Below are 27,283 nucleotides of genomic sequence, written 5' to 3'. Positions count from 1 at the left end.
ATCTAAAGCAGTGGCACACATCTCCACCTTTCCACTCAAGTCTCTCTCAGTTTTTAATTGGTGTAGTCAAACAGTAAATGAAGACCGTGGAGGCTTCATTAACGTATTACAGTGGAAGTCTTACAGGAAGCAGTTGCAAAATCTTGTGTTTACCACAAGGTGCTGAACGTCAACATTGCCAGCTTCTAATGATTTGTTCAGACTCTGAAACTAGTTTCAGTTCATCTATCTAAACATGGCTGGTTTCCCCTTTCCAGACAGTTGAGACTAAAATAAACAAACAACAAACTGTGGTTGGCAGAGTAAGAGACTGCCTTCATTCTCTTGGTCAAATAATCTTTCACTGCAAGAGGAGATGTAAGACTCCATTCATTGTGACAGCTCTTGCTTTTGTCATTGCTGATGTATGTTCTATAACCCACACTGCCTTCTATCTCATTTCTGAACTGCTGTCTGACTTCATGCCTTCCTCAGGTGAAGACACATCCTCTTGCTCATCAGTCCAGCCTACATCCCTGGCCAGTTGGTACAGTTTACAACAATACTCAGAAGAACCCCGAGAAAGATGTTTCCAAGAGAAGAAGATGGCATCAGGTACTGCTAAAAACCAAATGATTGTTCTGTTCTCTGTAAAGTGTGATTTTTTTTCAAAGAAAAAGGGGTACTTTTGTATTGTATTGAAGCAGGGACTGTCCTGCTGGTTGGTAGAATATGTGCTATAGAGTGGTGGCTTTCAACCTTTGACCCTGTAGGTGTTTTGGACTTTGGTTCTCAAATGCCCATATGTCCTAGCTGGTCTAGAAATGGTCAGGGAAGCTGGGAGATGGAGTCTAAGGACCTTATTGTATTAACCTATGGATTCACTTCATATCGTGGCAAATCAGTGGAGGCCCGGCAGGGGATGTAGGGAACCCATCACTGCAGCTTACCCATAGCTCCATCCCACAGGTGGGGGGGGGGGAGCATCTGCCGCTTGGCTTCCTCCATTGTTGCAGATGCAACACAGTAAGCCCCTCGTATTGCCACCACAGCGTGTATGCCTGTTCCTCTCCCCTTTTGCCACAGAGCCCCATAGAAAGTAGATGAACATCATGGAATGGGCTCTGTGGCCAAAGGGGAGAATAACCAGCATACGGAGGACAAATTAGCCCTTATAATGAGGTTGTAAAACATCTAGTTGGCCAGCAGTTTAAAACCACTGCCATTGAATAAATGTAAAGGTCTAGTATGGGAGTAGCAGGTTCTGCAAAAAAAAAAAAATTACTACCATTTTAAAACTGTTCAGGGCACGTACTGAGATATCCACAAACACTGGGTGTGTTTTCTTTTTGTTCAGTCCAGGTTCTTTTTCTCTAGGAGGTAACAGAGGGGTGCTGTGGCAAAAGAAGCCACATAGCTATATTAGAGCATGCCTTGCTAGTTCTGTTTCAGGCTCTGCAACCAACTCATTTCATATACTTGCTGAAATCTCTCATCTGTAGAATGGAAATGGTTTGATCCACTTTGAGAATCTTCAGGATGGATACAAAAAAAGTAAAGGGAGATTCCACATTCTTGTAAGAAAAGTCTATTAGAGTGATAGCACCCACTAATCTTTCTTTTTCTGTTTGGTGTCACACCATGTAAATCAAATTACAGTTTGTTTTACTGATTAGCAAAGCTGATAATGGAAGGGGAATGTTTTAACTGAACCTACTTACAAAACTAATGCTATCATTTACAGCTATTCTTCCCTGGCACATATTTTGTCTTCTAAACCCATTGACAAGACCTTGATGTCAAACTCTCTTAACCTGGAAAAGCTGGTGGGAAGAGACTGCTGGATGTTTAAAATGGGGTTTTGGCATTATTAACATAATTACAGACTGCATTTCATGGATACAGGAGCTTTATGGAACTGTTTTAGGCACGATACAAGCTAGATTTTTAATTTATGGGATATTCTGGTTTCTTCCAGAAAACTAAGCAAATTGACCCTTTTCTCTCAAAAGCAGAAGTAACCAGAAGAGTCCTTTCTCCCCAGAGTGGTTTCTACAGGTTTCTACTCACTGTAACCCAGATCAACATGAAAAGGGGAAGAAAGGAACCCACCTGGACTTTGGGGAGGCTACTGGGGCAGGTGCTCATTGTGGAGAGATTTTTGGGGGCTCTGTAATCATACAATAAAATGCTTCCAGAATTTCTATTTCTCTCTACCTGAAAGGGGTGATTTGGGAACTACCCCAATCACTGAAAATACCCGAGTTCGCCAAGCCGCTATGAGACCATTAAAGAGCCCAAAAATAGTTGAGGACAAAACACCTTTATTAGGTAGCTACCGGCTGACAGAGCCACACAGCAGTGTGAGGCTGGCAAAAGCTGTCGGCCTAGAATGTTTCCATCCCGGCCAATTTATAGAGCAGTTGTTTATCACATTTTAGTTCCTCTTTCTGAACTGGAATTTACTGGAAATCCCCCAGTTCAGTTTGTGGTGAGCTAGAACATCCTGCGTTGTCAACAACTTCAGGATGTTCTGACCACAATGTTTTCAGCAGGTGCAAGCATAACACATGTAACGTATATAGGTTGCATATATTTCTCGGAATCGGCCTGACCGCAAGTTCAACCGAAACTGATTCTTGCTAAACTTAGAACACATGCTGCCAAACAGCAAGTTGCAAATCTTTATAATTCAGAGGGGAGACTGATCCTCTAATTTCAAAGCAGACAGGCAATTCTAAAATGGAGTCACTTTGGCTAAGTGACCCCTTCATTCCCCCGTTTTTTCTTGTAACCAAGGAAGACATTTTCTTGGTTACACAAGCTATTTCCAATTACAGTGGGGTGGTGTCTTGCTCCATGGTATTTAACTGCATGTACATGACACGCTGAATTTCCCTGTGCTGACTGAAAGTAGCAGTGATCAGTCTCGTCATCATGTTTCTCAAGCACGACATAATACAAGGCAAAAAGAGCAAAGCAAGAAGTATAATTAGCAAAATTACAAACAATACTTTTACGAGGTCTCGTAACCAATTAAGATTCGGGAGCCAGCTAAAAAGCCAATCAAACCAACCAGTTCCCTTGGGGGTGTAAGTAGCCCTTATTGTGGAGACAACACTGTTGATTTTGGCCACATCAGATTCAATAAGTCCAGACTCATTGACATAATGGCAGCAAGTTGTGTTCAACCATATGCATAAGCCACCCTCTGCTGCCAGAAGGTAATCTAATGCCATCTTGTGTTGCATAAGGACTCCTGCCAGTGAGTCAATTTCAGTCTGGAGTGCTTTCATGCCTATAACAGTCTGATTAGCCAAAATTTCCAGTTGGGCAGAGAGCCTCCTTAGTTGTTTGACATTTAGGGCAACTCCCAGAGTAGGGAACAAGATTGTTGCAAATCTTTCTCCCTCTGAAAGATACGTATTATCAGGATCATAGCCACGTTTTTCATCATATGATCTTTTAGGCCTGTTCCACCGGTCAGCTGCTTCCAATGCATGCAGGGGCTGCTCTCGCGGGTGTATCCCAATATTAGTGGGGACTAGGGTACCAATGGTGCAGGTACCAACCCATAGTGGGGGTAAGACTTTACCTCCCCACTTCCCACATATCCAGAAATACCCCGGAGGCAATCCTCCCATTGCATGGTTATCAAGCAGTATACCGGGCCTTGGCCTTCCAGGAATTTGGTATTCCATTGGGAAATTTCCTCGCGTCCGGACCAGATCTTGCCGCGGTGGGGGTGCAGCCTTCACCACTGGTGATCGGGGTGAAGATGCAGCACCACCCACAGGCGGTTGTGGTGGAGCCGCCGCTCCCGCCTCAGGTGGCTGAGTTGCTGCCCGAGGCAGCTCCGACCCGGGCTTAACCACATATATTTTGGGGGGCGTGTTAGTTTTCCCATTACGGGCCGGACGAGAGGGCGGTTTCTTGTCACCCCCCTCTGGTGAGGCCGCTTGCCTCCTCAATCTCTGCGAGTGACCATCCTGTTGTGGCTGTAGCTGTTCAACTCCAAAGTGTATGTTGTCATAATATACAGGGAGAGTGAGATTACAACGGGGGTAATCTCCTACTTCTATGAGATTGGCTTGGGGGAAGTTCTTATGATCAATTTCTGAGATCCCTTCTTTTGATCGTGTCAAACAGGCTGATGCGGCTGGTGCAGACTCATCAAGGGCCAATAAAAATTGGGCCGAATCAGTCAACCCCTCTTCACGTTCATATGTCCAAGGGGTGAACAATTTCCATCCAGATATATCCAGCAGTGGCCCTGCTTTCATGACCCAACCCTCATATTGGGAGTGAGGGCTATGGGCACAAATCCAGCAGTCTGCAACCTCTGCTTCTTTGGCTATCTCTTTAATTAATTGGTGGAACATGTTCTTGTCCCAACCCATCTGAGTCTGCACCAATGGCATCATTATCAATATCAATAAGTATAAGTGTGTCCTCATTTTTACAGTGGTGTTTGTCCTCAATATCACAGAATTTCAGCCAACACAGAAACAGAATACAACCCACACAGGAACCCCCAATTCCCCACACCCAAAACCAAGTGTCCATTCGGTCTTTTGGGACACTCTCGGAAGTGTACCCTCCTTCCTTCTTCAAGGCGGTTCTTGGTAACCTGACCTCTGGGGCTAGCTCTAGGTAGCTTTGGGCCCCTCCTCTTCAGGGCAGCTCTTGGTAGCTTGACCCTTAGGGCGTGTGAGTGTGAATTTGAGTGGATTGTCCTTGTGTAGGTTTACCTTCCAGTAATCAGGATCTTTGGTGGTGTAGTCCTTCTTGATACGAGTGTAATGTACCCACGGTTTTATACCCTTTAACTTCACAGCAGTAGGGGTTGTAAGCAACACCTCCAGTGGTCCTTTCCACCTTGGGCCGAGGGGATCGCACTTCCAATCTTTCAGCCAAACAAAGTCTCCTGGTGAGAAAGAATGTAACGCAGTAACGGGAAAAGGGTAACGCAGCATGCCAGTATATTTATACAGTTTGTTTAACACTGTACCCAAAGCTTGGACCTCTTTTATCAATTCTTGTTTTCCTAATTCATGTATGTCTCCTTGCAGAGGTCTAATTTTCAGAGGGGGTCTTCCATATAACAATTCATAAGGTGACAAACCCAAAACCCTGGTGGGGGTGCATCTAACCTTCAGTAATGCCATTGGCAATACTTGGACCCATGTCATCCCAGTCTCTTGACACATCTTTGAGATTGTTCCTTTCAAAGTCCTATTCATCCTTTCCACTTTCCCTGAAGATTGGGGCCGGTAAGCACAATGCAATTTCCATGCGGTTCCTAACAACTGGGCTAGGCACCCTAGGACCTGGTGAACAAAGGCCGGGCCATTGTCACTTCCAATGTGTAAAGGTATTCCGTACCTAGGGATTATATCCCTCATCATGGCACGGCTGACCTCTACAGCCTTCTCAGAGGTGGTAGGATATGCTTCCACCCACCCTGAGAATGTGCATACCATTACCAACATGTAATGAAATCTTTGGACTTTTGGCATTTCAGTGAAATCAACCACCAGAGACTCAAAGGGTGTCGTTCCCAAATACTGAACTCCAGGTGGGAGCAATGGCCCCATCCTGGGATTGTTCTTAGCACAAATTTCACATCTTAGAGCAGCGGTTCTGGCCAAGGCATGCAAGCCGTCCACCCAGATTTGCCGTTCCAAGAGTGAAGCCATTCCTGTTGCACCTAAATGGGTTTGTCTATGAACCTCCTTCACCAATTCCCATCCCAAAGCTTTTGGGACGAAGATTTTCCCATTGGGTAATATGAGAATATTACCCTTCCACTTTGCCCCTTCTGCTAGGGCCCACTCCTTCTCTTGTGCAGAGTAAGTCATGGACTCTACTGTGGGTGTGACATCCAATTGCAAAACTGATTCCTCTGATGTGCTCTCATCTGCTGCTTTCCTAGCCTGTTGATCTGCCAGGCGATTTCCCTGTGTTACCTGATCCTCACCATACTGATGTCCCTTGCAATGCATGACTGCTATCTCTTTTGGTTCCCAAACTGCATCTAAAAGTTGCAAAATTTCTGTTGCATTCTTGATCTGCTGTCCAGCAGATGTCAGCAATCCTCTTTCCTTGTAAATGGCACCGTGGGCATGCAGAGTGGTGAAGGCATATTTTGAGTCAGTATAAATATTGACTCTTTTTCCTTTAGCCAATTGGAGGGCCCTTATCAGAGCAATCAACTCGGCCCGCTGTGCGGACGTTCCTGGAGGCAACCCCTTTGCCTCTAGGGTTTCCCCATTGCTATTCACCACTGCATATCCCGCTTTTCTTTCGGAACCAACCACACGACTTGACCCATCTGTGAAAAGCACCCATTCTGGAGTCTGTAGTGGCAGATCTTTGAGATCTGGCCTACTTGAATACACTTCATCCATCACTTCTAAACAATCATGCTGCATCAATTCTCCTTCTTCCACTGGCAACAAGGTAGCTGGGTTTAAAGTGGCACACACTGACAATTTAACCTGTGGATTATCCACCAACATGCTCTCATACTTAAGCATCCGGCTATTGGTAAGCCAATGGTGCCCCCTATGTTCCATTAGAGTTACTACAGCATGGGGACACTTTAAAATCACAGGCTGCCCTAAGGTCAGCTTGTTTGCTTCTTCTACAAGAACTGCAGCAGCCGCCACAGCTCTCAAGCATGGGGGCCATCCACAGGCCACATTGTCCAGTTGTTTAGACAGATAAGCCACTGGCCTGGGCCAATCACCTACCAACTGAGTCAATACTCCTACAGCCACTCCTTTTCGTTCTCCTACATACAAGTAGAAAGTTTTGTCCAAATCAGGCAACCCCAAAGCGGGGGCAGACATCAAGGCTTTCTTCAATTGCTCAAAAGCATCCTGCTGTTCCGTTCCCCACACCAAGGGGTCTCCTGACTTCCCTTTTGTGGCCTCATGGAGGGGTTTGGCATATAGTCCGAAATTCGGAATCCATATACGACAAAACCCTGCCGCTCCCAGGAATTCTCTGACTTGCTTGCGAGTTTGGGGGGTAGGGATGGAGCAAATGGCTTCCTTGCGCTCCACCTCTAGCCTCCGGACACCTTTAGCCAAGCGAAAACCTAAATACTTCACTTCCTGCTGAACCAGCTGGGCCTTTTTCTTTGAAACTTTGTAACCTTTTTCTGCCAAGAACTGCAACAAGGTCTGAGTCCCTTCCAAACATTCCTCTCTACTATCTGCACAGAGAAGGATGTCGTCTACATATTGGAGAATGGTCCATCCTTTGTCATTCTTGACCATTGGCAGCAAGTCCTGCGCCAGGGCTTGTCCGAAAATGGTCGGGGAATTACAGAACCCCTGTGGCAATCTTGACCAAACGAGTTGACCCTTGGCCCCTGTCCCAGGATCCTCCTTTTGAAATGCAAAAATCTTCTGGCTTTCTTCGGCCAATCTGATGCAAAAGAAAGCATCTTTGAGGTCCAGGACAGTAAACCATTGGTGATGGGGTGGAATAAGGCTAAGCAGTGTGTATGGGTTTGGAACTACCGGGTGGAGAGGGACTACTAATTTATTTACAGCTCTCAAATCCTGCACAGGGCGGTATGACCCATCCGGTTTTCTGATTGGCAACAAGGGTGTGTTCCATGGAGACTGGCAAGGAACCAGTATCCCATATCTTTCCAACCTCTCCAAATAGGCCGCAATTCCAACGATCGCCTCCCGAGGGAGCCGATACTGTCGGATTGCCACCGGATTTGCGAAGGGCTTTAATTCAATTATGACTGGTGGAACATCCTTTGCCAACCCCGGAGGGTTATCTTCTGCCCATACCTCTGGGACATTGAATGCTTCCCAGTCGGTTCTTTCTTCCAATACAGAATACAATCTCCACTCTTCCTCCATAGGTAGTTCCAAAGCCATTTTCAACTGCTGTTCTACCAGTTGTCTATCTGGACCTGTCCTGAATCCTGCCAACATTGAACCATCTTCCTCAAAAAGCAAGGCAGCTCTCATTTTGCACAAAAGATCTCTTCCCATCAGGGGCACAGGACATTCAGGCATATAAATGAATCTATGCCTGACCAGGTGCCTTCCTAGCAAACATTCTCTCTCTGCCAACAAAGGACAAGCTTTTCGTCTTCCTGTAGCTGCTACAATATTTACATCTTCTCCAGTTGGGTGAGACACAGCCGTGTTCACCACAGACTTAGAAGCCCCGGAATCAAGCATAAACTCAACGGATTGATTTCCAACTTTCATATCGACCATTGGCTCCCCTGGTTCAATCCTAACCACTCCATGGCTACCCGGGGATCCGGGAGCCGGTCTGTCCTATTGCTCATACTCATCTTCCTCCCTCACGGAGGCCAATCCATGCACATCTAACGCGGGGTCTACCAATCCAGCTGCAACCGGAGCCCATCTGGGCTGGCCGGCAGCTCCACGGTTCTGCCTTTTCCCTTTCCAATTTCCATTCTGCACTTTTCTATTCTGTCCTTTCCCAAGATCCACTTTGCAATCAGCTGCCCAATGCCCATGCTTGTGACACCTTGCACATTCATTCTTTCCCAGTGGCTTGCCCCCTGGTCCTTTCTTTCCTTGATCCTTCCCTTTCCAGCCTGCTCCTTTGGGTCTTTGCGGCTGTCCCCCTTGGAACACCGCAGCTATGACCTTGGCCCTGCGAGCCACCGCTGTTTCTTCCTTCTTTGCCTGCACAACCTCACGAGACAAGTAAACCTGATTTGCAATCTCCAAAATCCTTTCTAAAGTTAAGTGAGCCAAACCAGCATCCTTCTGTAACTTTCTCCGTATGTCTGGGCTACACTGGCTAGAGAAAACACTCTTCAACACTATCTTTCCTGCTGCTTGATCTCTCTGGTCATCCATGTCATATGGAGAAAACTTTTCAAACGCTTCCCTGAGTCTTTCTAGAAATGCTACCGGACTTTCATTCTTCTCCTGCTCCATCTGGTAAATCTTTTTCAAATTTGGGACCCTTGGAACCCCCCTTCTCAGGGCACGCACAACTAAGTTCTGATACAACCTCAGTGCATCCTTACCAGGGCCATCTGGTTCATTCAAATCCCAATGGGGATCTTCCCTCACTGGGAAGACCCTTTCCTGGTACACATCCACAGCATCCCTATCATGAGAGTTTGCATGCTCCTTTGCAGCCTCCTGTCTACCTACTTGCGTCAACAACACTCTTTCTTCTGCCGTCAACAAAGCCTCTAACAACTGTTTCAAATCCACCCAGCTAGGATTGTGTGTCTGGATGATACCTTCAACCAGGTTCGCCATGCCTCTCGGATCTTCTGACCAGGCGGGACGGTTCGTTCGCCAGTTCAAAATATCCGAAGAAGTAAAAGGAATGTGTTGAAACAGAGTCCTAGTCTCAAATGTGGGGCGCCCCTGGGCATCAAAAGACCGTGGTATCAACTGTGGCACTTCCCTTATGGGGAACAATGCTGCCTCATCCTCACTTGATTCACTATAACCATGGGCTTGTTTGAACTCTGTCAGCTTCTGACGGGCATCTATTTTCGCTTGCCTCTCTGTCCGTTTCACCTCTTCAGAGGGGTAGAGCAATCGGGGGTCTGAACTCACCGCAGGCTGCTCCTGCTTGGGAGCGGTTGCCACTGTCGTGAGGTCAATGAGGTCAAGCCCCCCCATTGCGCTCGCCCCTCCATGTGATGCCAGTGGGGTATAGAGGGTAGGTATATACGGGGGAGCCGGCATGGGTTCATCAGCCGGATTCCCTGAATCTTGATAAGGGGGAGGTTTGGCAATTTGCCTTCCCCCTTTCTTTCCCATTGGGGTGCCAATTCCCCTCTGGGAATTACCTGAGGCAAGTCCTCTATTCCTCCCCGGCATCACCTCTTCAACCACCATGCATTTACACTCTTTCAACCAGTCTGGTGGCTTCCGTACAATATCATACCAAGCTGAGATGTATTTGGCATGATCAGGGTGTACCTCACCAACAAATCTATAGACATTTGCAGTCAAAGCAAGATCGAGTGACCCTTCAGGAGGCCACTGGGGAGTGAGGGGGAATGAGGGCCATTCCAACTCACACAGCGAGCGCAACTTATTTGGCTTCATTCCTTTCTCATATGTGTATTTAGAAAACTTATCAAAATTATCTAACATGCATTGGAGAGGGGTCATTGGCCCTTCTGCTCCTTTTGATCCTTTTGATTCTTTCCCACCCATTGTGGTATGTGGAGTAGACCCTGGCCGGCACCCCCAGACGATCAATGGTCAGTAACCGGGAACGCAAGGTCTCCTCCGCCCTCCCACGAGATGTGAAAAGAAAACACAACACCAAACTTCCCAGTGGAGTATGTCCCCGGACTGTGGCTGGATCTCCCGTGCCCACGTCCTGTTACTAGGGCTTGCCTCCTAGACCCGGTTGGATCTCCCTTCCAGGTCTTTCCTAGAGCTCTTTTTCCCCTTTGGGTGTCTCTCGTTTTCCCAAGGGCTTCTAACGGGACTTAGAACAATGTCTACAATTTGAAATTCTCCCTCCCCGCAATGCTAAACAACAGCGGTTTAAGAGATATACTTGCCTATCTGGCGTTCTGTCCCGCGGCGGCCGCCTTCCCACGAGCGATGGTTGTCTCCCAACAGGTTGTTTTTGGAGGAGAGTTCACCTTCCCTCGCCTCGGGTGCCACTCAGGGAACCGCTGGTATTTTACCTCGAGAGGCCGTGCACGTCTCAGCGCGGACCGTACGCGGCACCCCGGAAGGGGAGAGTGGACACGCCCTTGCTCCCAAGAGCAGCTCTTAAGTGGTCTACAACGGAACCTTGGCAAAACACTAGAAATCCCAAAATTCTCAAATCCCGGACGAGCCCCCAGAAATGAAAGGGGTGATTTGGGAACTACCCCAATCACTGAAAATACCCGAGTTCGCCAAGCCGCTATGAGACCATTAAAGAGCCCAAAAATAGTTGAGGACAAAACACCTTTATTAGGTAGCTACCGGCTGACAGAGCCACACAGCAGTGTGAGGCTGGCAAAAGCTGTCGGCCTAGAATGTTTCCATCCCGGCCAATTTATAGAGCAGTTGTTTATCACATTTTAGTTCCTCTTTCTGAACTGGAATTTACTGGAAATCCCCCAGTTCAGTTTGTGGTGAGCTAGAACATCCTGCGTTGTCAACAACTTCAGGATGTTCTGACCACAATGTTTTCAGCAGGTGCAAGCATAACACATGTAACGTATATAGGTTGCATATATTTCTCGGAATCGGCCTGACCGCAAGTTCAACCGAAACTGATTCTTGCTAAACTTAGAACACATGCTGCCAAACAGCAAGTTGCAAATCTTTATAATTCAGAGGGGAGACTGATCCTCTAATTTCAAAGCAGACAGGCAATTCTAAAATGGAGTCACTTTGGCTAAGTGACCCCTTCATACCTATTTTCTCAGTAAATTCTTCTGAGTTAGGTAAAGGTAAAGGTTTTCCCCTGACGTTAAGTCCAGTCATGTCTGACTCTGGGGGTTGGTGCTCATCTCCATTTCTAAGCCGAAGAGCCGGCGCTGTCCGTAGACACCTCCAAGGTCATGTGGCTGGCATGACTGCATGGAACGCCATTACCTTCCCGCCGGAGCGGTACCTATTGATCTACTCACATTGGCATGTTTTCGAACTGCTAGGTTGGCAGGAGCTGGAGCTAACAGCGGCTGCTCACGCCGCTCCCGGGGCTTGAACCTGGGACCTTTCGGTCTCCAGCTCAGTGCTTTAACGCACTTTGCCACCGGGGCTCCCGGACTTCTGAGTTAAGTTGGCTTTATTTCTTGAAAACATTAACACCAACGTATCCACCCATTGCCTAAGGCAGCTTACCAGAGATGATATAATAATACATTAAAATCAACAGGGAAGGGAAAGGCTAAAAATAAAAAGTTCAGTAGCCAAAACAAATAAATCCAAAATCACCACCAAGGTCCTTTCTATACAGCTTAATAAAATCTCACATTATCTGCTTTGAACTGGGATATATGGCAGTGTGGACTCAAATATTCCAGTTAAAAGCAGATATTGTGGGTTATTCTGCATTAATAGTCTGTGTTATATGTGGAAGGGTGGCCCCAAGATCCTCCCTGAGATTGGAAACTAAGAAGGGTTAGCCCTGGTTTGTACTTAAATGGGAGACCACCAAGATATATCAGGTGTTGTAGGCTACATTTCAGGGGAAAGAACTGGCTAAGGCCCCTTCCACACAACTGAATAAAATACCAACTTTTCTGCTTTGAACTGGGATATATGGCAGTGTGGACTCAGATAACTCAGTTCAAAGCAGATATTGTGGGGTTTTCTGCCTTGATATTCTGGGTTATATGACTTTGTGGAAGGGACCAAAATCAGCTCTGAGTATTCCTTACTTAAGAAGGAAATGATTGTCTAAATAAATAGAATTTAGGATGCCTCCTTCATTTTAACAAGGAAGTACATTAGTGACAACTAACCATAGAGAGTTTGTTCCAAAACCTTATGACTCATTATGGACAAATCTGCCTGTTTCTGGATGTGGCAGTCCTGCAGCATTTTACACATAGCTCTGTTTCATTCCAGCCAGAGATTTGTGTGAAATCTAGTGGTTTTCTGAACTTCAAACCGCACACTAGCCTGGAGTGGAGAATCTCTAGATTTTGTGGGACTGGGGTGCTCATAATTCCTAATGTTTATCTAAGACAAACAAATTATTTGTTGGGTTGTTGTGTGTTTTCCAGGCTGTATGGCCATATTCCAGAAGTATTCTCTCCTGATGTTTTGCCCACATCCTCAGAGGTTGTGAGGTATATGTATTTGTTACTTTCTGTATATCTCACTCTTCCTGTTCTTGGCAGACCACTTTAAATTATCCTTTTAGGTGTTTGAAAGTCTGGATAAAACAGTATTTTATTTAACTTCATAAATGTAACAGCAGGTAAGGTACCAGCATCCTTACCTCTACTGAACAACTACCAGAGGTTTGTAATATTTTAAAAAATATTCTGGGAGACTACGTTAACATTGTCTCTTTCATAGAATCATAGAATCATAGAATCATAGAATAGTAGAGTTGGAAGAGACCACATGGGCCATCCAGTCCAACCCCCTGCCAAGAAGCAGGAAATCGCATTCAAAGCACCCCCGACAGATGGCCATCCAGCCTCTGCTTAAAAGCCTCCAAAGAAGGAGCCTCCACCACGGCCCCGGGGAGAGAGTTCCACTGTCGAACAGCTCTCACAGTGAGGAAGTTCTTCCTGATGTTCAGGTGGAATCTCCTTTCCTGTAGTTTGAAGCCATTGTTCCGTGTCCTAGTCTGCAGGGCAGCAGAAAACAAGCTTGCTCCCTCCTCCCTATGACTTCCCTTCACGTATTTGTACATGGCTATCATGTCTCCTCTCAGCCTTCTCTTCTGCAGGCTAAACATGCCCAGCTCTTTAAGCCACTCCTCATAGGGCTTGTTCTCCAGACCCTTAATCATTTTAGTCGCCCTCCTCTGGACACTTTCCAGCTTGTCAACATCTCCCTTCAACTGTGGTGCCCAAAATTGGACACAGTATTCCAGGTGTGGTCTGACCAAGGCAGAATAGAGGGGGAGGATAACTTCCCTGGATCTAGACGCTATTCCCCTATTGATGCAGGCCAGAATCCCATTGGCTTTTTTAGCAGCCGCATCACATTGTTGGCTCATGTTTAACTTGTTGTCCACAAGGACTCCAAGGTCTTTTTCGCACACACTGCTGTCAAGCCAGGCGTCCCCCATTCTGTATCTTTGATTTTCATTTTTTCTGCCGAAGTGAAGCATCTTGCATTTGTCCCTGTTGAACTTCATTTTGTTAGTTTCGGCCCATCTCTCTAGTCTGTCAAGATCGTTTTGAATTCTGCTCCTGTCTTCTGGAGTGTCAGCTATCCCTCCCAGTTTTGTGTCGTCTGCAAACTTGATGATCGTGCCTTCTAACCCTTCGTCTAAGTCGTTAATAAAGATATTGAACAGAACCGGGCCCAGGACAGAGCCCTGCGGCACTCGTCACTTCTTTCCATGATGAAGACGACGCATTGGTGAGCACCCTTTGGGTTCGTTCGCTTAGCCAATTACAGATCCACCTAACCGTAGTTTTGTCTAGCCCACATTTTACTAGTTTGTTTGCCAGAAGGTCGTGGGGGACTTTGTCGAAGGCCTTACTGAAATCCAGGTACGCTACATCCACAGCATTCCCTGTATCGACCCAACTTGTAACTCTATCGAAAAAAGAGATCAGATTAGTCTGGCATGACTTGCCTTTGGTAAATCCGTGTTCACTATTAGCAATGACCGCATTTGTTTCTAAGTGTTCGCAGACCACTTCCTTAATGATCTTTTCCAGAATTTTGCCTGGTATTGATGTGAGGCTGACCGGACGGTAATTGTTTGGGTCGTTCTTTTTTCCCTTCTTGAAGATAGGGACCACATTCGCCCTCCTCCAATCTGCTGGGACTTCTCCTGTTCTCCAAGAACTCCCGAAGATAATTGCCAGTGGTTCTGAAATAACTTCCGCTAGTTCCTTCAGTACTCTTGGATGTAGCTGATCTGGCCCTGGGGACTTGAATTCGTTTAGAGTGGCCAGGTGTTCCTGGACAACTTGTTTCCCTATTTGGGGTTGGATTTCCCCCAATCCTTCGTCCATTCCATGTTGCTGAGGTTGAAGATGGCTTTCTTTTTGTGAGAAGACCGAGGCAAAGAAGGCATTAAGTAGTTCTGCCTTTTCCCTGTCCCCTGTCGCCATCACCCCATCTTCTCCTTGCAATGGCCCTATCGCCTCCTTTTTCTTCCTTTTTCTACCAACGTAAGCAAAAAAGCCCTTTTTGTTGTTTTTTATGTCCCTGGCAAGCCTGAGCTCATTTTGCGCTTTAGCCTTGCGAACCTTTTCCCTACAGGTGTTGGCTATACGTTTGAATTCTTCTTTGGTGATTTCTCCCCTTTTCCACTTCTTGTGCATGTCACGTTTGAGCTTTAGCTCAGTTAGAAGTTCTTTGGACATCCATTCTGGCTTCTTTGCACTTGTCTTATTTTTCTTCTTTGTTGGCACTGTTTGCATTTGCGCCTTGAGTATTTCACTTTTGAAAAACTCCCATCCATCCTTAACTCCCTTGTTTTATAATATCGGCGTCCATGGAATGCCGCTCAGTAATTCCTTCATTTTTTGGAAGTCAGCTCTCTTAAAGTCCAGAATGCGTGTTTGACTTGTCTTAGTTTCAGCATTCCTTTGTATTGCAAACTGCAGGAACACATGGTCACTTGCCCCTAAGGATCCAACCACTTCAACTGTATTGATCAGGTCTTCCACATTTGTTAAGATTAGATCAAGAGTTGCTGATCCTCTTGTTGCCTCTTCTACCTTCTGGACCATAAAATTATCTGCAAGGCAAGTGAGGAATTTGTTGGACTTTGTACTCTTGGCTGAGTTTGTTTTCCAGCAGATATCGGGATAATTGAAATCGCCCATGACTACTATATCTCTTCTTTGTGCCTGTTTGGTCAGCTGTTGACAGAAGGCTTCATCAAGTCCTTCATCCTGACTCGGAGGTCTGTAGTAGACACCCACGACAAGGTCTTTTTGAGTCCCGGTTCCCTTGATTCTCATCCAGATGCTTTCAAGCTGGTTTCCTGGATTACAGTCTTGCATTTCTTCTGCAACGTAACTGTTTTTGACATATAAAGCTACTCCCCCTCCTCTCCCCTTTGTTCTATTTCTGTGAAAGAGGCTATAGCCCTCAATGGTTAAATTCCAGTGATGGGAGTCATCCCACCAGGTTTCAGTGATGCCTATGACATCGTATGTGTGGTGCTGTGCTAGGAGTTGGAGTTCATCTTGCTTATTTCCCATGCTCTGAGCATTAGTGTAAAGACATGTAAGCCCCTGTGACCTCCCCTTGAGCTGTTTATTTGGGATTATTGTGCTCTCTGTACTTGATCCTTGCTGTGTTTGTGCAGCCCTCCGTTTAGCCTTTTGGCGGTTCCCTGTGGTCGTGGGTAATATAGTGTTCGCCAGGCTGTTGTTCCCCTCCCCCAGTGGATCTAGTTTAAAGTGCGCCTGATGAGGTTTGTGAGTCTGTGTGCAAAAAGATGTTTTCCTACTTGTGTGAGATGCACCCCATCGCTTGCCAGTAGTCCATCCTCTTGGAAGAGTAGACCATGGTCAAGGAAGCCAAAATGCTCCTCTTGACACCATTTTCTGAGCCAGTTATTGACCTGTACTATTTTTCCCGCCCTTGTAGAGCCGTGTCCTACAACGGGGAGGAGGGATGAAAAGATCACATGTACATTATACAGTTTTAGCTTTGTTCCCAGAGCTCGAAAATCATTTGTGATCTTTTGAAAAGTATGCCTAGCGGTGTCATTGGTACCTACATGAATCAACATAAGGTGGGGAGGGTGATGGGGCTTTAGGAGCCTGCTGAGCCTCTGAGTGATATGGTGTATTTTTGCCCCCGGGAGGCAGCATGTTTCTCGAGCCATCCCATCCGGTCTGGAAATGATGGCTTCCGTTCCTCTAAGGAGGGAGTCACCTACTACCAAGACCTGTTTCCTTTGAGGATTGACAGGGTCCCTTTTGTGCAAGACAGTGTGTATGTCCCCTGAAGAGTGTTCCTGTTGAAGTGAATCATGTAGGTGTAAAGTGTTGTCCTCCTCCTCAACATCCCCAGTGCATTCATCAATGACAATCCATTGAGATACATCTGAGAGCCCATTACTCTCCCAAGGATGTTCCTGTTGCTCCTGGTCTATGATTGGGGATGGAGCATTTGCATGATTACATAAGTGTGACTGTGGTGATGCACTGTCCCCCTCAGGGCTATCCCCTGCGCATTGATCCAGGGTGGTCCACTGAGTGGTATCTAAGAAACTGTGGTCCTTCACAAGATGTGTTTCCTGATTGTATGTTAATGATGTAAGAATTTCAAATCTGTTGTGTAAATGCAGCTGAGCAGAGGAGTTCTGCGGAGGCTGCCTGGTCCTGCGTCTCCTTCTATGGGTGACCTCCTTCCAAGCCTGAGGGTTGTCTACCTTTGAGTTGATCTCCCCATAAGGTTCCTGATCATGGTCTTGGTGGTGTTGGTGTGATGCAGGCTGCAGATCTACAGCAGCGTGTTGTGCAGTGTCCAAGAAGAGCTTGAGTGCCTGAATGTCCTTAAGGGTCTTAATACGGTGCTCGAGCTGTTGGATCCTCTGCTCCATCAGAGTCATCTGTTTGCATTTGGAGCAGATGTAGTTGTCTAGTTTTTGTGTGAAAAAGCGGAACATGCCACAGCTGGTGCACGTGATGGGAATGTTTTGCTTTTGTTGCATCTCTTGGTGAGCGTGGTGGCCAAGTGGGATCTTTGTACAGTTAAGTAATATGCACGCACTTTATGTGCAGATTGCAACAAACCACCTCTTTGTGTATTTGTTTATGTTGCTTTGTTTCCTGTATGTACTGCAAAGGATAGTTAGTAAAGGTGCCAACTGCCCTTCTGGGATCAGGCTCTGGCAGAAACTCACACTGGCAAATAAAGCTTTCCCAGAAACTCAATTAACAGGGGACAATGCCTGCTGTCAATCAACTTAAGTACCTGGCTCTCTTTCAACACAACAGTCACACAACAGTTAGACTTTGACCACAGGAGCCAAGCCCACACTCAGTTTAAAATCTTAGCCAAATCTTAGCCAAATCCTACCTGAAACCATGGAGCAAAAATGTCCTCCTGCTGCCTCTGCTTCTGCGAGAACCAACTTTACCTCCTTGAAGTGCCCTGGATCCTTTGTAAAATGTTTTACTATTCAACAAATGTATAAATTTGCTGGAAAACAAATTTAAGACAAAGCTGGCAATCAGTAATAAGAAGCAAGGGAAGCAGTGGGCCTTTTGAAAGGGTTGGGACTCCCCCACCCCCAAATATTTCCGTGTTGGAGTACCAAATGGTGCCTTCCCCTTCTCTCAACCTGTACAAATCAAGATTCATAGTCAAAGCCACACAAATCATGATAGTTGATTTGGGGACGGAATGTCCCACAAGCATCCTTCCTAGCAATAATAAAAAAACAACCTAAAATAAATATAATTTTGCTACTCTTCTGTGTCAACTTATTTCTGCTGTCTGCTACAGCTGCCTCACCGGGGATAGGTAAGAGTCCATTGCTTCTGTACTTTGACAAGGGCATAGTCCCACTGCTACCAGCAAGATGTTGTTGGATGTATAAGGTTCTGTGTTCGATGCCCATCACCAAATCCTTATGGTGGAAAAGACTTCTGTTTGAACTCTTGGATAAATGTTACCATTCCAATATGGAATCTCTGGACTTGATTGTCCAACTGGACTGACGGGTATTTGGCAATTCCTTATATATATATCTCTGTTCCCTTCCATTACACCCTTGTTTTACTTCCTCTTAAGAAAAAAAAGTTGACAGTGGTCCTTCTGCCTGCATGGTGACTTCTCAGGTAATCCCAGGGAACTGGATCCAGGAAGTCAGCCTGCACAGATAGGAGAGGGAATTCTGGAAACTGAATCCGTGTCATTGGCTGTAGGGGAAGGGTTTCCAAATGGTAAGTTTTTGTCTAATTGCTGTTTTGTATTTTTTAACACTTGTAAATAAGAAAGACAGACAGACAGAAAGACAGACAGACAGACACATAATTTCCCTGGAAGATATAATGATCACTCAAGTAAATTGCATTGTGTTGTTATCAGTAGTATGAAAGATTCATTAAGGTCCCTTCCACACAGCAGTATAAAATCCACATTGAACTGGATTATATGGCAGTGTGAACTCAGATAATCCAGTTCAAAGCAGATATCATGGATTATCTGCCTTGATATTCTGGGTTATATGGCTGTGTGAAAGGGCCCTAAGATGAAAAAAGAAAGGCATCAAAGGGAAACAGAGTCTAATTCCATGTGTTTATGCAGAAGATACCAATGAACAGCGTATGTGCTACTATCCTACACCATCCAATATCTTTCCAAATTTATAAATTAAAGCTGTTTAGGTATAAAGGGAAACCTATGACTTGATATAGCATGACAACATGTTCTTGAATGACCTCATAACACAGGACTTTTTTTAGCATCCTAGGACACTTCCCCACCAGTGCAGCGATTGATGGGCATGTTGCCTATCACACACCATTGTTGAACTTTCAATGGAGACCCCGCCCACAACTAGAGTGGAAATGTCATACAATGCCTCCCTCGTGACACGGGAGCCTTCACCACTTTGGCACTACTTCCCCCATGTGATGGGGGAAATGTCTCTGCCACGAAGCATTATGCCGTTTCACCACAGAGGCTGGCAAAATGGCATTGGGGGAGAGGGAATTCCCCATGTGATAACGTCATTGGTCTCAAATGCATTCTCAAATTACCACCAGTTCCCTGGTGAGAATGTCCAATGAATTTAGCCACAATGAAAGGTCTTACACAACAATAACTGAGCAAATCTGTGCTGAAAAGGCCTAATGCATCCTTATAAATAGTGTTTCTGAATATTGGTGGTGGTGGGAGGAACATATAAAAAGCTATCAGGATTGTTTTGGAAGTAGGAGGAGAGATCACTATCAGTGACTCTTAAGGGTGAAGCAGCCAATTTAAACATTAATTTCTTTTAATTGATCACAATCATTGAGAGAGGTTGGAGTAAAAAAAAAGGAAGTCATATGAATGTTGGTGCCTTTATAGTTTACTTCAGGGGATGCAAAGAAGAGCTTTGTCATATATATATGGATCTGTCATGTTGCTTCTCCTGGGTCTTAACATGCATTTCACAAAACTGTTCCTTTGCCTCTTACCTGAGGTAGAAATCATGCAAGTAGTTTAAGTTGTAATGATGTAGTACTTCCCATACTGTTTCCACTCTTAGTGCATGCATGTTCTGAAAAAAGTCAGATGTTGAAAGTGGTAGATATTCCCACGTAAGTACTGACTTCCCTTGAAGCATTTTGAAGCCACTTTGTCATGTTTGGACTCTAAATTCACTCACTGTTTTCCTGCAAATCTTTGCCATTTAAGACACAAAGTTTTTCTCAAAAATATAATTTTTAATTCTAAGGCATGATATCTAGCAATTCGAAGATGCCTGAACCATAATTCTGTACCTTTCATTATGACAGAATGTCCTACACAATGACCATTTTAGAGCTATCATCTTAATAATTGTCACTAAATCTCACAGTTACATTGAATTAGGTAGGGCCAGTCCATTCAGAAGAAAGAAAGTGAATTCCTGTCTCATTCCTAACTGCAACCACTGTTTTTACGCCTTTAATGGCAATTTGGGGAAAAGAAATCCTAACAGAGGTTACTGGAAGTGTCACTCTGTAACGTGCTCCTTCCCCACCCATTTTACATAGGAACCTCGGGACAAGGAGGGTGAGCCACATCCAGCAATCTCCTCACCATGTGTCGCTGTGCTAATAGCTCCTTCTCTTTTTCCTCAACTAAGTCTGGCTGTGCCCATTGAAAATGAAAAAGTTGGTACATCCCTTCTCAAGACATAGCATGAACTTTTCTTTAATGGTCTATTTCTCTTTCTTTTTTGAACTTTGAAGAGATCCCCCTCTCATTTACTGTCAAGAGTCGCTCTGGACAAGGCCTCAATCCCCAGCTACAAGAAGCCGCAAGAAAGAAGCTGTGGGCCCTGGAAAATGACGATAAAGATGTCTGTGCTCTTTTCAAGGTAAAGCTGCTATTATTTATCTTTTGTAGCACCCCATTTCATTATAATCCGAGCAAACGAATTAGAAAACATACCTTATATCCAGTCAGAACACTGGTTTTCTTGCCCAATAGTATTCACTTTGACCAGCAATGGTTCTTGAATATGTCAAGCAGAGGCACTTCTCACATCTGAAGTCTCAGATTCTTTTAATTAGAAACATCAAGGACTGAACCTAGCCATTGGTGTTTGTAATTGTGCATTTATAGCATGTGGTCTACCACTGGACTGTGGCCCTTTCTGAATTCTTGGGTAGGTCTACATAAACTAACTATGTATGTGTTGTCATCTTCTGTTATTACTTTTGACCCCCATATCCATGAGGGATATGTTTCTGAACTTACAATGGAAACAGGAAACTGTAGATAATAGTCAACCCTATTGAAGTGAATGACTTCTACTGGAAGTTATCACAGAGTGACCCTGAAGGATCTAGACTATTCCTAGAGAGGATATATTTTCTTTTAAGTGGGTTGGTGAAACTGTGATTACCAGTCTCAGTGGTACTTGGGTAATGCTGAATTAATTGCCAGTATGCTGCAGTGAGGTGCACAAGTTCACAGCCTTGACCTATAGGAAATTTAGGATGAAGGGGGATTGAAGAAGGAAGTTTATATCTTCGAAAGTTCACACTAATATTTCTTTTAAAAAACTGACTCAAGGGTGCCGCCACATTCTTTCTGTTTTCTCTCTTTCCCTTTCTCCTTTTTTATGGAATGAAACAAAGTATTTTGGAAGAAGACTAGTTGTTTTGCTGCCAGGCCCCTTCTGGCAATGAAACATTACTTTTCCATCAGGTAGGGATAGACTAGGTTGCATTGTCACTGCTGTAGGCCATAACCATGGACATAAAGTTGAGGCCTAAAATTCAGGTTCCAAATATCAAGAATCAAGAAAAACAAGATTATGACATACAATAATCATTCATAACTCAATGTGCCAAGACAAGTATGGTTTTCATAGTTTTCTGCTGAACACCTGGAACTTATAATTTTTTCTTTGTTTCATAGGAGCTGTCAGCTAGGCTGGTGTGCATCCAGGCCCAGGAAAACTGTTTTCTACTCTCCTTCAGGACTGTAGAAGAAATTTGGAAGTTTTCAACATACCTAGCTCTTGGTAGGTCACATAAAACTGAAGGGTGATTGGCATTCCAGAAGGACAAGTGGTGGGTGGTGACTGAAGGAAAAGGAAAGAGGAAGAAAATATGACCTCCCTCTTAAGAAGGATAGGCTTGTCCCTTCTCAGTTCTGTTTCTGCCTCCTGGCAAAAAGTTTTCTGTTTAAATAGAATTTTGGCCATTAGTTGGTTGATTGAAAAGGTTGTTGCTTTAAAAGCAGGGTGCTATATTTTATTGTTATTTATGACTTAAATGCTTTTAAATGGTTTCAAATTAGTGCATTTTAATGTGATAGTTTATTTAATCATTTTAAATTAATATTATTGTTGTTTTATTGGGTTTCTGATTTGTTTTAATTTATATTGTTAACATCTTTGGGCACCATATTGGGGAAAGGTAGAACTATAGTTTAAGCAATATGATTCCTGTGTAGAAAAAATGATCACAATAAAATAAAAATTAATGAACAATAAATAAACCATTCTTTAAGGCAGGAATGTGATGTGAGTGTCATGGTACTTCTTTCTGTCTTTTTCTTTGGTTTTCCTTTTAACACCTAGTTTAGCAGGCTGAAAGTCAAGAGCCAGTACAGCAGATATGCTACGTTTTTTGTGCTCAAAGACATGATACAAGGAAAAGAGAGAAAAAGAGACTGAGTATCAGAGGACTTAATCTATAGGAAGCTTGAACAGAGAAATCGCTCAAGATAATGGGTGCAAGGAAACAGCCCTATGACACTGAAAGTGAAATTAATTTCTTGGTTAGTTGATTAATTAGATCAATGACAGACCTTTATTAGAGGAAAATTTGGTTGCTTTCAAGCTTATGATTTTATTGTACTTGTGGAGCTTTTATGGTTATCTACGTTGGAATCTTTATATCTGAGTAATAAAGCATATTTAGTTTCAACCCAAAGGGCATGATGCAGCCCTTTGGAATTGCTGGCCTTTTGGGTCAAATGTTTATCTCCCACCATGTGAGTATCGTATTATATGTTTGCCTTCTTCCTTTGATGTGGTGAATTAGGCTATGTGGGTTGCAGCTTGGAGCATCTTCTCTTCACTCCAGATTACTGGCTGAACTGTGCTTTGGTGGAGGATACTGAGATCACTGTGACTGTAGATGAAGACCTCATGACCACCATGTATCTGGGTCTTTTGCTCCAGGAAGGTAAGTCCAGCTTCTTTCCCAGTTATCCTTTTAATGATAAGTTGTGGAACCATTTGAAATGGTTTAAAACATCATAGAACTGTAGGGTTGGAAAGAGCCACATAGCTTGTTTTTCTGCCACACAGGAATACACAGTTATAGTACAAGGAGGTTATTTGATTGGAACAGTCCATTCAGGCTGATGCTCCTGTCAATCCTAGCCAATCCAGCTAATGATGAGCAATTTTACAAGTTTAAGTCACACAGCATCCAGAAGTATATTTGTAGAGGATGCCAGCATTCAGAATCTTGGTAACCTCCATGTTTTGGATTACTATTGCCATCAGTTCCTTTAGCATGGACAGTGATTGGGATTATAGGAACTGTGGTGTAGAATAACTGGAGGGCCCCAGGTTACGGAATGTCAGAAGGATGTTCCCATGACGTTGGAAGGATTAAGAACCATGGCTGTTGTTTCCCCACTCCCTTTCTCCTTCTCTTTTTCTGCATAGGAAACTTCTTTGCCAGGGCAACATTCAGTGTCCAGGTAGAAGAAGAGGAGGAAGACCTAAAGCTTGAAAAAAATGAGGTTGTCCATGTGAAAGATGTTGGTCATGAAACAAAATGGGAAGGGACATCTCTGTCAACTGAGCAGAAGGGCTTGGTGCCTGTCACTGCCATAGAGCCATTGGGCCACCCCTTTTACCAGTAAGTAGACTAGCTGTGTTAATGTTCAGATGGAACTAATGCATTGAGTTATCATGAACATGGTCAAAGCTAACGCCTACCCAGAGAATAAAAACAGGGTACTTTTCTTATCTCTGCTGCTCACTTTAACTTACAACTCACCCCTTTTGGAATTGTAAACATTATTTTATTATAAATTTGTTTTCTTCCTGCACCTCAGGCTATCATGCCCAGAACCTTCAGCAACTGTGTTCTTAGGTGGGCAATTTTGGACTTTGCTTTTATACATAAGAATTTTGCTGGGATTTTTGGTACTAAGTTTCTAGCTCTTCATCTCAAACATGCAACCATAGCATGGAAACAAGATTTTCCCCATCAGGCACTGTAGTATTCCTGCATGAAAATCATTCCTGTAGTGTTCTAGATTCATCTGTGACAATCTGTACAAAAAGCCATTGTGTCTTTGTCCATTGATAACATATTCTTTTTCTCTAAATTGTCATAAAGAATGTACAAATGGTCTTGCCCAGCCAGACTAACATTCTTTTCATAGGTAACTGCCTCATGCCAGTTTTGACAGTTTATCTAAATTAAAATTGTCTATTTGTACTGGTAGCTGTTTCTAGTACAGGTCTTTTCCATCCTCTATTATAGTACTGACCAGACTTCAAATTCAGCATTTTCATAAGAGGAAGTCATGGCAGTTAAAGTAGAACCATAGCACAATAACTGTGTAGTGTGAAAGAGGCCCATCTGCCTCAAATAGTAGCAAGCCAAATGTTTCTGGGAAGCTTTTAATTTGTGTATATTTTTACCCACCTTTTGCATTTATCTCCATTATCTCAGTTGTGTAATTCTACTTTAAAAGGGCATTTGTGCTAATTTGATATTTTCACACACCTTGTTGCTTTGGATTCCATGTGTGTCATGAAACTTTGGCAACAGTGAACAAAGCTAAAAACCTATTTTTCTCAGACTTCAAAGCAAACTGGCCTCTGAAAAAAAAATGAAGTATTTCACCACTGTTCACTTTTGCAGGTGGTTTCTGAAGAACTACCCAGTGAGTTGTGGAATCTCCAATCAAATCAGTGAAGCTGATTTTTTACAGATTGGTGAGTTCATTGTTATTAAGGCATATCAGTATGTGTGTGTGTGTGTGTGTGTCTTGGCAGGAGCTCAAGCTCAGCTTGCTTAAGACAAAGTCAGGTCCAGAACGTTTTTCCTGTTTTCATTTCATGTATGGATAACCCACTTTCTATGGAATGTAGATGGCCCTCAAAGACCTTTCCTGTAGGCTGAGAGGGACTGTTGCCCTCTGCTTCATACTTTACTGCCAGAGATGATGAAGATGGTCCTTAGGGAGAGGCATTTTTATACCTCTTCATCTAGGGACTTCATCAGATTACACTGGGAAGTGTTCAGAAATGTTCAGAAGAAGATAGTTCAGTCTAACTCCATTCCGTAATAAAAAGGAGTTTTTCTCTACCTTACAATCATACTATTTAGTGCACTCGCTGCCTTGCCTATTTTTCAATGGAGAGGTCTCCACACTGCAGACATTTGGCCCCACCCACCATCCCTCTCGGTGCTTTTTGGTACTTCAGTTCCCACAATTCCTAACAGCTGAGAGGGAGAGGGAGAGAAAAGGGGTGGGAGAGAATCCCATTTGGAACAGCAACAACAGAGGCTCAGCTGGTGTTTTGGACTACAACTCCCACAATTCCCAACAGCCAAGAGGGCAGGATCCAGTGATTAGACTAAATGTGATCCCCCGGCCTCTTTTCAACTCCTTGTAGGACCCCCAAGCCATCTAAAATACTTCAATTTTTGGGAACAAACTCAGCATAGTTGATTATCTCCATCATAATGCAATGTCCATCACCACATGCCACTTCTATTTGTTTTATTTCTGCTGAAAATGGGGGTTTAGTTTGTAAAAGTTGTACAATATGATTCTTACATTTTTAAATGTCTTATTGAAAAAGGAAACATATTTTGTAGAATGCCTTGGAGTTGCATAATATGGAATCTACATCTCTTTTTGTAGTGTTTAAACTAAAAATTGAACCATTAGGAAAACTACACATATATGTATCCTGATTTCAAGAAAATTGAAGACTTGCCAAATTTATAAAGATGCTGAGAAAGATGTCCCAAATGTCTGCTGATTTGAACCCATATTTTTCATAGTGTATATTTGAAATTTCTGGAACTAATGTCAACATTACCTTTGCTGCTTTATTGCTTGCTGTTTTGAGTGAATTAAAGGGGGGAAAGGGGAGTCATAAATATTTCAATAATTATTTGGGAAGTGATGAGTAACCTGACAGTCCTCTCAGACCAGAAGCGACTTGCAGTTTCTCAAGTCACTCCTGACATGAAAAGCCTGACAGTATATGCTGCCTTTTTTCCTGACATTTTTATTGGCTTCAGTAATCCATTCGATCAGTGCTGATAGCCTTACTTAGTGTCACTCTGAATTGACTTCATTTGCTTTCAGTGGCATCAGCATATATTGAAGTCTGATTAGCTACACAATGTCATCACGCCATCACATTTACCATATAATCCCCAATTGACTGGAACCTTGTTATGAAGAAAATGGAGAAAATGGTGACAGAATGCCAGAAAAGAACAGTGCAGTCGCACAATAAAAGAAGAAACTTCTCAGAGGGATTTTGGGAGGGCGGGTAACTCATCCGACCTGCTGCTTGCTATTAAGAAAGATGAGCTGTGGTTTCAGATAAAGCCCCAAAACAAAAATGTTATGTGACACAAAGGGACCTTGTTTTCATCCTCAGATCATAAGCATGCCCCTCCCTGTCACTGGCCACTGTGTCTCCAGGAAAGAATGGTTCAGTTGTTCATGGTGCTGAAGTGAGGGCTGTTTTGCTGTATTTTTTTCTTTAGGCCAAGGGAAGTGTACGGCTACAGAGGATCACAAAGGGAAAGGATGGGATGAACTGAGCTTCTACAAAGGAGACATCATAGAGGTCGTTGGCTTTCTCATTCCAGGCCTTCAGTGGTTTATAGGAAAATCAACGTCTACTGGAACAATAGGCTTTGTTCAAAGCAAGTGTGTGAATCCCGAGGCTTATGATTCAATGTAAGTGTGATGCACTGTACCCATCCAAGATGAGGATAGGGTAGTGTATAAATTGAGATCGCAGCAGTGTTGGAATTCATTGTATTCATAGAAATTCAGTTTGGGGATGTGGGTAGGATGCAGGAAGAAGTTACTGGTTCTTCTTTTTTCTCTTGGTTTAAGGAAACATCTTAAAGCATATTATAAAAAACGCAGTAATGTAGTAATGATTTATTTTGACTTCACTACATGTTTATTGAATTGAGATATGCTGGTATTCCTTCTTCCTTCCCAGCCACAATATGGCTTGGGAATCCATCCTTATCTGTGAAAATCACTGAGAGTTATCAAGTGCTTGAAGAAACTGAGCATCCTGGGCAATGCACAGTGAAAAGTGATTTACTTTTTAACTTAATCAGTCACATTTTCATTTCCCCTTCTCAGCTTTGCATCTTGTTTCCTGGCACACAATTTAAACCTGGACTTGGGTGTAGGGGACTTTAGTTTCACTGTTTTTCTTTGTGGTCTCAGTAGTCTCCCATTTAAGC

At 43.9% G+C, this 27,283-nt stretch overlaps 1 protein-coding gene across 11 annotated transcripts in view; it reads left to right on the top strand.

Moving 5' to 3' along the window:
- sh3tc2 (SH3 domain and tetratricopeptide repeats 2) overlaps positions 1 to 27,283 on the top strand; it is a 75,068-nt gene that overhangs the window by 30,977 nt on the left and 16,808 nt on the right. For 8 of the 11 annotated variants that reach the window (XR_010002801.1, XR_010002802.1, XM_008104676.3 and 5 more), the window contains exons 2-9: positions 475 to 594; positions 18,425 to 18,529; positions 20,531 to 20,658; positions 21,708 to 21,813; positions 22,841 to 22,984; positions 23,476 to 23,671; positions 24,689 to 24,762; positions 26,561 to 26,756. Coding sequence is in view for 9 of the 11 variants with exons in the window: in XM_008104676.3 (XP_008102883.2) it covers positions 475 to 594; positions 18,425 to 18,529; positions 20,531 to 20,658; positions 21,708 to 21,813; positions 22,841 to 22,984; positions 23,476 to 23,671; positions 24,689 to 24,762; positions 26,561 to 26,756 (1,069 nt within the window). In the remaining 2 variants the exon portion in view is untranslated. The remainder of the gene's footprint in view (positions 1 to 474; positions 595 to 18,424; positions 18,530 to 20,530; positions 20,659 to 21,707; positions 21,814 to 22,840; positions 22,985 to 23,475; positions 23,672 to 24,688; positions 24,763 to 26,560; positions 26,757 to 27,283) is intronic. The other 3 variants (XM_062970446.1, XM_062970445.1, XM_062970444.1) reach the window with 2 other exon arrangements.

Source organism: Anolis carolinensis, chromosome 2, assembly GCF_035594765.1.
Source record: "Anolis carolinensis isolate JA03-04 chromosome 2, rAnoCar3.1.pri, whole genome shotgun sequence".
NCBI classification, from domain to species: Eukaryota; Metazoa; Chordata; class Lepidosauria; order Squamata; family Dactyloidae; genus Anolis; species Anolis carolinensis.
The sequence above is the reverse complement of the archived record's forward strand: the minus strand, read 5'-3'. Positions and strand labels throughout refer to the sequence as shown.